Raw genomic sequence first — 11,667 nt, forward strand, 5'->3', positions numbered from 1 at the left:
CCCCCCACCACACACACACACACACTATTTTCTTTAGGAATTTCTTTTAAATTGCTAAGAAGCTGTTTAATGACATATATATTTTGGGTTTCTTTTTTGCAGGCAATTGGCTATGACTTTGACTATGATGAATACCACAGGTGAGAAAAGCCTTTCTATTTGACATTCTTTGGCATCTTTCTTGTGTTTTTGGTCCTGGAGTGTTATTAACCTTTGGGTTTTCTATGCAACAGTTTTGTCCATGGGAGATTACCTTATGAGAACATAAAACCAGACCCTGTTTTGAGGAGTCTCTTGCTCAACCTGCCTTACAGGAAAATTGTAAGCACCTAATCATTTAATATCCTAGTAAGGCCAAAGGTTTAAACTTTCTTGTAACTAATTCTGTTTTCTATGTGGAACAGATATTCACAAATGCAGACAAGGTCCATGCTGCTAAAGCATTAAGCAGGCTTGGATTAGAAGACTGTTTTGAGGGAATTCTCTGCTTTGAGACTCTCAACCCTATTCACAAAAGCACTGTTTCTGATGATGAAGATGACATTGAGTTTGTGGGATTAAGCACTGCTCAAGTCCCTCCCACAACAACTACTAGTAGCTCTGAGATTTTTGACATCATTGCCCATTTTGCTCAAGCAAACCCCTCTTCAAAATTACCCAAAACCCCAATTGTGTGCAAGCCATCAGAAGCTGCCATAGAAAAAGCCCTCAAGATAGCCAACATTAACCCTCAGAGAACAGTAAGTTATATGTTTCTCTCTTACGGTTTTACTTGAATCACCTTACCATCATATTTACTTATATTTTTAACTTTTGGATGGTTCAGCTGTTCTTTGAAGATAGTGTCAGGAACATACAAGCTGGCAAAAGAGTGGGTCTTCACACTGTGCTGGTAAGTCACTGGAAGCATTATAATTTTTATACCACAAATTATTGGCATAATTAGATAGGATAGGACTACTGATCATATACAATCAAGGATTTGGTCACTAACTGATGGTTTTAATTTTATTCAATGTACAGGTTGGCACATCCCAGAGAGTTAAAGGTGCTGACTTTGCATTAGAAAGCATCCATAATCTGAGGGAGGCACTACCAGAGCTCTGGCAAGCTGATAGGAAATCTGAAGTTGGTTACCCTGGAAAAGTTGCAGTGGAAACTTCAGTCACAGCTTAGAGTATTAGTTTGTGCCAACATGCACTAGTTTGATTAAGGAAGAAAAGAAAATCATGTTTTTTTGGGGTCTCCAATCCCATTTGTCTCATTTCATGATTACATATAATTTATAATAAAATTTATATTTCATTTTTGTTCTTAAATTTAATGTACGTACTCAGAGACTGAGAGTAGTCTAGTTTCAATAATGGCTCTTAAAAATGAGATAGTTCACGAAAAAAACACGAATTGTTGATATATCTAACTCAATAAAATCTAACAAGCGACTTTATAAAAATCTCATCGCCCAGAACACGACACGACATGAGAGTTATAGTTAATACGTCAGAGTATAGAATTAGTAGACCATGAGTTAGAGGTATGTTATGAACTTGAATGGATCTAAGTCAATAAAATGTACGGACAACTTCACAAAAAAACTAATCATGCAAAACACGATATGAAATTTGTGTTATGAAAATGAATGGAAGATTCAGTCATTATGTTAAGATGTTAACGTGGACGTTGCATTAACGTCTATCTTACATCTTCGCCTCTATCAATGGAAGCATAATCTAATAACAATTACAATTATTAGAACCTATAACATCATGCTAATCACGCTGAGTTATATAATAACACCAAGATTAGTTGTAGGTAAATAACTCGACACTTGTACCGAAAGGGACATACATGAGTATCCCCATTTGATAATTCAAGTGCGTAGCATAATTGAAGCGCTAGAAACAGTGTGAAAAGGATATGTCCTAGATCACAGGTGATTATCATATGTAGTTTGAGGTGTTAAGCTTACTGATGACAATGCCATTCGACACTACTAGACACTTGGGTTGACATCATTGAAAATCACATGAAATTCTTGAATTAACTAATAGCTCGAAAGAAAATTGCAATAGGTTTTTTGTCTTGTTTAGTGAGTAGTGTGTATAAAGCATTTATATGCTTCACCTAGCCATGATTACTCGGTAGTTGGGAAAGAAATCCAGTTTCTAGAATCCTTTCGGCTAAAATTTGAGATGATGTTTAGAAATGCCACGAGTTTTAACTTCTAATATTTTAGAGTCTTCTGAAAATATTTTAAAAAGAGAGTTTCTAATAATGATTTTATAATAATATCTAAGTGATGACTTTATAATGAATGGTCGAATGAGTGTATTAAAATTTATATATATTTTTAAATTTCAAAATACATGTTATCTAATAATTCACTTGAACCTTATTATAATGACTGTCATTTTAACAGTATTTTGACATTGTTCCATTAGCTTATGTTGTGCAAACATCACAAGCTAACATGTTTTTTGAGATTAACATACAACCTAATCTAAATGCATTGTAATGATTAGAATTCTGTGCAATATGAGCCTTACAAACAGAGCTTCTGAGTTGTGGACATGGTTTTTTTTCCTTTCTATTTTTCAGTATATTTTGCTGGAGTGAATAGAACCCACATAGCAGATAGATGATAGATCCATCATGTCATAATCAAGGTATCGTGGTAAATAGCTGAGACTTAAAAACTCACATAGTAACTGGGTAACATTAACATGATGAGGGTAAAAACATTAACATGATGAGGGTAAAAATTTGGAAGTGTCAGAGATAAGGTTTTAGGTGATAGGCGAAGAATGAACCAGCAAAGGTTTAAGCTTTTCTCCTTCCACACAAGCTCTCTGTTTCAAAGAAGTTGGGAGTTGGGGCAGCAGATTTAGTGGGTTTATGGAAATTGGTCTGCACAACTAGACAGTGTTGGTGGTTTGATCATCAGAGATGGCAACGGTGGCAGCTGCACCACGTGTCCAGCTGGTGATATCAGATAATAATTACAATAAGGTCCGTCAATGTCATAAATTGAGTTGGGTGGCAGTTCCAGAAAGGTCTAGTCTTTCTTCTTCTGAGAATCCGAGTTCATTGTTTTCTACTTCATCTTTATCTTTGAGCGTTGGAAAGAGGGTCAGCAAGGGTTTTAGGAGAGGAGTGGCTATAACGGCGATGGCGGATTCGGGTACAAGCACAGTCCTTGTTACTGGAGCTGGTGGTAGAACTGGTATTCTTATTGTTTCTCATTCTCTCTTGATTGGATTCAATTGATAAAAGATTGAATCTTTTTTATATTAATTGTTAAATTCATGATGGGTTCAGTTGTTTATGTAGTTTTGCAGTGAAAGTTTTATTTGCTGGGTTAGTGATGCTGAGTCACTAGTCAATATATTATAGAGCTTTGTTCTTGTGTGTAGCTGCAATTGAAAATGGTTATTTTTGGGGTGGAATTTGTAGGGAACCAATCAGATTCATGAAGTGCAACAGTGTAGGAGTAGAAACTAGAAGTCTAGAGACAAATGCAATTAGGACTAAAATCAAGTTATTTTTACTGCATTTTGTATATAATTGAGGTGGTTGCTCAGATATATGTCCATGAAAGTGGGATATGATCTTTTGTTGTTGTTTCTGTTAAGGAAGAGACTGTGATTGAAATGTGTTGGTTGAATTTTTACAGGCCAGATAGTTTATAAGAAGTTGAAGGAGAGGTCTGATCAGTATGTTGCTAGGGGTCTGGTTAGAACAGAAGAGAGCAAAGCCAAAATTGGTGGGGCAGATGATCTTTATGTTGGAGATATAACAGTTGCCGACAGCATTGTACCTGCAATCCAAGGTATCGATGCCCTCGTGATCCTTACAAGTGCTGTGCCAAAGATGAAACCTGGTTTTGATCCAAGTAAGGGTGAGAGGCCTGAGTTCTACTTTGAAGATGGGCAATTTCCTGAACAGGTAAATTTTCAACCATTGTTAAGACCAGAATCTTGGTAAGTAGGAAGTTGTTGGGACAGTTGGCCGTAACCATTTTTATCCCCCTTTTAATTAATACATGGTTTTGCATCTTAGGTTGATTGGCTTGGACAGAAAAATCAAATTGATGCTGGTTAGTGTTTTTTCTCTCTTTCCACTTGTTATTTGTATATGGTCACCATTATGTGAACTTTGATTGTGTATAATCAACATTTACAGCTAAGGCTGCTGGAGTGAAGCAAATTGTATTGGTTGGGTCTATGGGTGGAACTGATTTGAATAACCCCCTAAACAGTTTGGGTAATGGAAATATTTTGGTTAGTAATCCATGTCTATATTTAAATTACCTCTTTTTTTCTGGTATCTGTCTAGCCTAATGTTTGTGGAACTCCAAGTTCATTCTCCTTATATGATAATCATAAAAGTATGACCCAAATGTCTACTAAACAGATTTGGAAGAGGAAGGCTGAGCAGTACTTGGCTGACTCTGGTATTCCGTACACAATCATAAGGTTGGTCCAGTTATAATCCTCAAGCACAGTACTCTTAGTTAATGGATCTTGTAAAGTCATTGGCTGGCTTTTGTTATAATGATATGTTTTTTTGAGAACAAACCTCACAACTGAAAGATTGTGAGAACTTCTGAGTACTCTTAGTAACCCTGAGTACGAGTACCTACATTCCACCGAGTTCTACACTCTAATCTTCACCAAAATTGTTAGAGAACATCTGAAATGCCCACAAAATACTTTGTTGTTATGATCCCTCATAGCTTAGAATGCTGAATATTAGTTGCTTGGACCAAAGACAGAAAGCTAGATTCAGTTTCCCTACAAGTTTCACTGTGATAGAATTACTTTGGGATACACATACCAGTCAATTATATTCAAATCACCAATTTTGTTTTTGAAGAACCAAATCACCATCTTTTGTTAGGCAGTAATGATGGAACTAGTCACTAAATGATCATATATTCTCATAATTCTCTTTGAATAGTGAATTAACTTGGAGCTTTTTGGCTGATCAGGGCTGGAGGCTTGCAAGACAAACAAGGTGGCATCCGTGAACTACTTATTGGGAAGGATGACGAACTTCTGAAGACAGAGACAAGAACCATTGCCAGGGCCGATGTCGCAGAAGTCTGCGTTCAGGTATACATGTGTTGTCAAAATGAACAATTTTCTAATTTCCTGTGAAGCCACCCATTTGTGGTCACTGGTGGATTGGTGGTGCATTCTACTGATTTGCTTACTTTTCCATGCCCTTTTATTTTGTCTCAGGCATTGCAATTTGAGGAGGCCAAAAACAAGGCATTTGATTTAGCCTCAAAGCCTGAGGGAACGGGAACACCTACCAAAGATTTCAAAGCTCTCTTCTCCCAAATCACCACTCATTTTTGATTACTCATTGTCCCAACTTCTGCTTAAGTGTTGTGTTAGAACATCTCTCTGCCATCTTGATATAATCCCTGAAAACAAGATGTATTTGAGATGTACTCTCTGTTATTGTTGGGAAAGAACAGTAACTAGTATATGAGCCATGTCAGTGAAGCAAATCATAAAGTTGTATTCAAGGGGTTTCATGACTTTCATCCCCCAAGGCTTCTATAAGTCGCATCTTTATCGGGTGCCCTGCACTACTAATAATCTAGACTTGATGTATGACTCCTTAAAAATTGAAGCTATGGTGGTTTTGTAAGGAAATTTGGTTTACCACTGCTTATGTTCAAGGGATCAATTATAATACGTACCAACAAACCTGCTTATAGCCTTCTCTTTCTTTTTATTTAATTCAAACCTTAGACTGAATAATTAACTAATAAGTCACAATTCACTCGTTATATTTTTTTTTTTCTAGTATGCTTACAGCCATCTCTGTAAAAACAAAAAAAAATCTCGTTTGTTTACAGCCATCTCTGCAAAAGAAGACTCGTAAATACTGTAAGTCGAACTCATTTTTTAAGTATATTTTTTTTGGTCGAATTATTCAAGTAAATTGTTCATATGTTTACTTGAACATACAGAACGACGTCGTCGACGTAAACGTATAAATATCGTAAAGTTGGCTCCAATTCTCAAACGCAGCTGAAAATGGCGGTTGTGAACTATCATCAACCTCTGTTACTAGCATTTCAGCCCCAATCCCAAAACCCTAACTTCAATTCCCGCAAAATTCACCGAACCCAATTCAATACTTCGATTTCTCGACGATACCCAGTAACCAATTGCTCGAATGGAGTCTCAGACTCCGACCCCAACAGTCCACAAGGTACTACTCTTTAAACCCTAACTTCAATTTCAGCAACAAATTGAAATCGTTCAAGTTTGGATTGCAATCAGATAAGGAAGTGAACAGTTTGGGAGTCAAAGCAGCATTATCGATGCTCAAGTTCTACAAAAGTAAGCTTTTTTTGTTTTCCAAAAATTTGGGAATGATGAGTTTGAGCAAAGTTGAGATAAGTTGAGCAATTTTGGTGTGGAAAACAGGGGAGATATCGCCGTTGATGCCGAATAGTTGCCGGTACGTTCCGACGTGCAGCGAGTACTCCATGGAAGCTTACAAGAGATATGGGGTTGCAAAAGGCACAGTCTTGACTGCTTGGCGCCTCTGCCGCTGCAATCCTCTAGGTAGTTTCTTTGTTCTTTGATTTTCTTGGCATTTATTTGATTTTGGGTCTTTGAGTTTATGTGAGTTTGATTGTTTTTCTTGGCAGGTGGTTCTGGTTATGATCCTCCTAGATGGTTCAATGAGACAAATTTGCCTGAAGAGTAAGAGGATCTCGTTTGTTCCGCTATGAAATTTTGGTGTTCTATGTTATAAGCAGTGTGTGCTATACACAGTTGGAGTTGAATTCTGAGTGAGTGCATGAAGATGAGCCTTTAGTTGCATTGTTGTATAGGCAGCAGAATGATTATGTAGTCACTACTGTCTAATCCATGATATATAATACAAGCATTGGTGGAAGATTCTTTTCTAATGTGGTACCAAATCAAAAGGAACAAGGATGATTGATTGATTGGCAATATCAGTTAGTGGGCTCATTGTGCAATGAAGAAAGTTAAAGAAACAGCTTTGCTCCAGATGACTATTGAACACTTTAACTGAAAATTATACAGCGCACCCAGGTGCGCGGTGCGGCTATATCCACCGTCCATTTTGACCCGCCAAAAAAAAAAAATTAACGGTGGAGATGACGGATGCGCCGAATAGGCTCTCACACTTTAACTAACATCAAAAGGGATGCTTTTTGTAGAAACATGAGCATGTATTAAACAAACTCAAAGAAAACGAAAAAGGGTATTTTATCTAGCTGAAATCAGAATACCCCTAGTGGAGTGAATGTACATCACTACTGTCAACTATTGAACATCAAACAGTGTTACAATAATCAAAATCAAAGATTGAAACCAACTACCACATTTACTGCAAAATTATCGATGAAGTCATCAAATTGTGAAGAGCACAAATCGATTAACACAACTACCTTGACTCAACCCGGATTCCCCTTGAACAGCTAAGAAGCAGATTACAAGCAATAACAATGTGGCTTTCAAGCTCCTTCTGAAGGTTTCCAAGCAGAAAGGGCAAATATGGTCCTTCCCTTCCATCCCTGCAACAACCAGCGCCCATCTTCATCAATAACAAAATCCTTGTGGTAACTAGTTTTCACTTTCCAAGCTGCATGCTTCACAAGTTCTCTGTCGAAAGGTATTTGCACAAACCCAGCCCTCAAGTTGCGGACCTGCCACTGTTTGTAGGATTCTGGCCTTTCCACTCTTTCCCATCCCTCACAAGCTATGACATTCAAAGCCTCCCTGCCAATTATCTCTTTCTCAATCAACATCCTCTCCCGGTCCTCGCGGGGTACAACTGTTTCAAGCATGTCAAACATTGAAGAAAAATGAAACAAAGCCTCTCGGAACCTGGTGACAAAGAAGGGGGCGTTGTACGCTCCATTGATAACTCCATGGATGAAAATGTCTGGACTAATTCTCCTTATCAATTTAAGAACCCTATTTCGAGCACTGTCCACAGCCACACTTTCATCAAGCAAGTTCTTACCCCGATACAAACAGTTCACAACAAGAAACTCATCCCTCTCAATTTTGAGTTCCTCAAGTGTAATGTTTTCCCATTTCTTTGCAATAGCATTGTACTCAAATGGGACGTGGAATGTCTCAGCATAAGCTGCCAAGCGACGTCCTGTTTCCTCAACTCCTTCAGCTGGCCGGAATCCTGGTTGCGGAAATTCAATTCCAGTAATCCGAAGCTTTGGGGGTCCACCCTCCCTCATTGCAATCCTCTGAATAAGAGTAGGCCACTGGAAACCATAATGGATACCAAAATCTATGACATGGACTCTCATTGTGTTTTGAGATAAAGTCATTATGGTCTTGTTTGAGACAAAATTGGACATCTTCTTAAATGGGCATGCAGCAAGAAAAAGATGGTAAGCTTTCAAGACATCAGCAGCAGGTGTTCTTTTGCTAACAAAGCCTTTATAAATCTGGCTACCAGTACCAGCCAAGCGAGCCTCAAGGCCATCAGCAAAGCAATGAGCCAGTCTCTGAGTCCCATCTCCAAAAGGCGAAGAATGCAGCCTCACCTTCTTTAGCAGCTCATTTGCAGTCCTATGATCATCAGCTGCAACTGCCTGTGCAACAGTAATAAGGAGACTTCTCAAATCCACAACATCCTTTTTGTTGCCACTTTGTTTCTTACCGCGACCTTTTCCTCCATTTGATCCTTTGGACTTCTCATTCTGTGGCACACTTTTGATCATTCCATTCTGCAACTCCTCGCGTTTAGATATTAAGTGCTCTTTACCCGGCCCTAAGCTACAAAGTAAAATCTTATCAAACATCTCCGATCGCAGAGTAGATTCAGTAGAAACTGCCGGTTGCTTGCTACTCCTATTATCTTCCCCATCCTCATCATCCTCCCTATACAGTTTCTTCCTCCCCCTAGACCCACTGGGAGAATTCTCACCTTCATCCTTTTTCTCAACTTTGACAACTTCCTCTTCCGTCCCAACCTTCGAAGATTGAGCTGACAACCAATTCGCATCAAGATCAACAACCAAATTTGTCTGACCAGGAAGAAACCTACTAGCCTCTTGGACCCCCTTATTGAACTGCCAAACAGATTGACTCTCAGTACTGAAATCAGGGACATGATGACTGCTACTAGGAGAGTCCACCAGCTCATCCAGGCTACTGACCCTAGTTGAAGAGCCATACGATGAATGGGAAATGTTATAAGGTGGAAGACCTTGAAATTGAGACATGTACCCGCCTGGACTTTGAATCACGGAACTATCACTGAAATAGCTACCACTATTACTACTACTAGTAATATAGTTGCTGCCGTTTCCAGAGAAACCACTGTTACTACCACTAGAAGTAACATAGTTGCTGCCGTTTCCAGAGAAACCTTCATCTGGGATCTCACCATATGGAATGGAAAATTCATGGTTTACCTCTGGGGAAGGGGGGTATTTCTTTCCAAGGACATCATAGAACGACTTCTCGGCTGCTTGAAGTTCCAAAGACTCTTGAAGCATGCAAGTCTTATCCTCCATGTCTTCTTCCATTAGCATCTGGTTAATGTACTTCAAGACTTCATCTGAAAAGTCACAATCTTCCTCCTCATGACTCAAACTCGAGACAGACGATAAATCATTCGGGGTTACATCGGGTGTAGGGTAATTTAACTCCCTATAATCGCTACCTATGAAAGGATGACTATCAAATGGGGATTGGGGCACAATGTTCTGATGTGAAAGAAAGGAAAAAGGTTGGTTGCTCAATCGAACTCCATTTAAAGAATCAGTGAAACTCCTCAGACGCGGATCCATTGTCATCAACTTTGTAATCGCAACACACAAACCCTGAATCCTACTCCAAATCTCAGTACAGTTTCCCAAAAGCAGCAAACTTTCTACAGAAAATTACATCCCTCCTTCAACCCTATTAAAACCATTAAAATACAAGCATGAAAATCAAAACCTCCCCAAGTACATCTAAAACCATTGACCCTTCAGAGATCCACAAGCAATTGTCTTAAACTAAATTTAATCATGAACTTCAACTTTATATTCTCCACAGAAATAAACCAAATCCAAAAGCACTTGGCATCTTTATCAAAAGCTGCAGAATTTCCTTACAAATTAAGTTTTCTTCTTCAACCCTTTATAATACTAAAGCTTCAAGATTCAAAAGCCAACAAAAGCTTCTCAAACCAAATTAAAGATTGAAAATTTCAGAACATAAACATAGAAAGAGACTGAATTTATCTATAAAAATCTAAAGGGCATTATCTAATTCAACGCCAAGGTCAACTACAAACAGAGACAAAAATGAACAAGACAGCAACACAGAAATGCTCAGGAACAGAAACCTCAAACATAGTAAAAGCTCGTACCTTTGAGTTGCCTGAGCTGACTGAGGGAGAGAGAGTCAGAACTCAGAACAGAGCTGAAGCAGTGAAATGGAAATCAGAGGTGGTCTCAGTTGTTTCAAGGTTGTCTTTACCGGGTTTATTGGACGAAAGGCAGCCGTTGATTTTGGGAGAGCGTTCAGATGTCACCGGGTATAGCCGGTCCTTCTGAATCGACAATCCTCTTCGCTTTGTCTTCCTATCTATAGTGGTCGTCCGACTTCAACTCCATGACACGTGGCAAAGCAATTCCCTCTTGCAAAGACCATCTCACTCTTTCTTTTTGTTTTTGTCTGAAACGAACAATGAATCTCAGTCGTTGACCGTTTGGACCTTCTCTCACTTTCACGTCCATGGTTCTGAGTTTGATTTGATGCTAATCCACCTTCACTAATTTCAGTAGTTTTGTCCATGTCATGCTACATTGAGAGGGTATTCAGTGCACAGTTAATTTGCTACGAAACCCGGTAAAGACTCGGCAAAATTTTTGAGTTTGCATTGATCACGGTATTTCTTTATTGGTCGACTTGGCAAAATTTGAAATTATGTGAGCATGATCCTGTAATTAATTAATGTAAACTCAACATAGATTTTAAAGGCCAATAGTAAGCGATAACGGAATTTACGTCTTAACAACTTTTGGAATATGTGGATTCGTTTAACATGTATTCTTACTCACTATCCAACTTTAAGAAATGAGAATCTTTATCAAAAAAAAAAAAAAACTTTAAGATATAGGAATCAATCAATAGAGTCTAGAATACCCACCCTATAGAAATGTGCCACCTTAAAACTTTGTTGATTCTAGTAGGAATCCCAATACTTCGCTCTTACCAAATATATTACATACATAGATCAATGAGAGAATCCCATCCATTCTCATAATGTTACAGAATCGCTCAACAATGGAAAAGATGATGGAATTGGAAGGAAGAAGAATAAGAGCATGGGACTATGGGAGGGCATCTTCCCAAAAGCAGAAAGGACCACCGACATAAGAATGAAATTGTGAGCAGGACCACAAATTCAGATTGACAGTGACAGACTCGATGGCACTTCAATGAACGAGCACGTTGCACTTGAATCGTGAAAGTTGACTCGTTATTTTGGGTTTTGGGTTTTTCCACCAACAATGAAATGATGGAGATAGAAAACTCAAACTTTGAAGAATGGTGTTTGATAGTCATTGGTCACAGACATGTTTGGCCAAACGCACAAGACTTTGTTTTCAGTAGAAATGGAATCCTCTCTCAAATCTGGATTTAA

At 38.5% G+C, this 11,667-nt stretch overlaps 4 protein-coding genes across 5 annotated transcripts in view; 3 read left to right on the plus strand and 1 right to left on the minus strand.

Moving 5' to 3' along the window:
* LOC101294772 overlaps nucleotides 1-1,391 on the plus strand; it is a 2,653-nt gene extending 1,262 nt beyond the window's left edge. The window contains exons 5-10 of one of the 2 annotated variants that reach the window (XM_004302696.1): nucleotides 103-140; nucleotides 234-321; nucleotides 405-547; nucleotides 599-740; nucleotides 827-892; nucleotides 1,024-1,391. In XM_004302696.1, the coding sequence (XP_004302744.1) occupies nucleotides 103-140; nucleotides 234-321; nucleotides 405-547; nucleotides 599-740; nucleotides 827-892; nucleotides 1,024-1,176 (630 nt within the window). In that variant the 3' untranslated portion in view covers nucleotides 1,177-1,391. Of the gene's footprint in view, nucleotides 1-102; nucleotides 141-233; nucleotides 322-404; nucleotides 741-826; nucleotides 893-1,023 lie in introns of both variants that reach the window. The other variant, XM_004302695.1, reaches the window with a different exon arrangement.
* Nucleotides 1,392-2,796: 1,405 nt separating this feature from the next.
* Nucleotides 2,797-5,714, plus strand: LOC101293896 (uncharacterized protein At2g37660, chloroplastic-like). The gene is made up of 7 exons (XM_004302692.1): nucleotides 2,797-3,223; nucleotides 3,674-3,945; nucleotides 4,060-4,096; nucleotides 4,183-4,280; nucleotides 4,414-4,475; nucleotides 4,991-5,114; nucleotides 5,244-5,714. Exons 1-7 carry the CDS (start codon nucleotides 2,947-2,949, stop codon nucleotides 5,361-5,363), a joined length of 990 nt encoding a protein of 329 aa, XP_004302740.1. The 5' UTR covers nucleotides 2,797-2,946; the 3' UTR covers nucleotides 5,364-5,714.
* A 339-nt stretch (nucleotides 5,715-6,053) lies between these two features.
* Nucleotides 6,054-6,735, plus strand: LOC101312657 (UPF0161 protein At3g09310-like). Its single transcript, XM_004305149.1, has 4 exons — nucleotides 6,054-6,231; nucleotides 6,303-6,362; nucleotides 6,450-6,590; nucleotides 6,677-6,735. The coding sequence occupies exons 1-4, from the start codon at nucleotides 6,054-6,056 to the stop codon at nucleotides 6,733-6,735; spliced, it is 438 nt and encodes a 145-aa protein (XP_004305197.1).
* A 512-nt stretch (nucleotides 6,736-7,247) lies between these two features.
* On the minus strand, nucleotides 7,248-9,878 carry LOC101293016 (scarecrow-like protein 9-like). The gene is made up of 2 exons (XM_004302689.1): nucleotides 9,391-9,878; nucleotides 7,248-9,327 (listed from the first exon to the last, which is right to left on the minus strand). Exons 1-2 carry the CDS (start codon nucleotides 9,824-9,826, stop codon nucleotides 7,514-7,516), a joined length of 2,250 nt encoding a protein of 749 aa, XP_004302737.1. The 5' UTR covers nucleotides 9,827-9,878; the 3' UTR covers nucleotides 7,248-7,513.
* Nucleotides 9,879-11,667: the final 1,789 nt, after the last annotated feature.

Source organism: Fragaria vesca, linkage group LG6 (assembly GCF_000184155.1).
Source record: "Fragaria vesca subsp. vesca linkage group LG6, FraVesHawaii_1.0, whole genome shotgun sequence".
Lineage (NCBI taxonomy): Eukaryota > Viridiplantae > Streptophyta > Magnoliopsida > Rosales > Rosaceae > Fragaria > Fragaria vesca.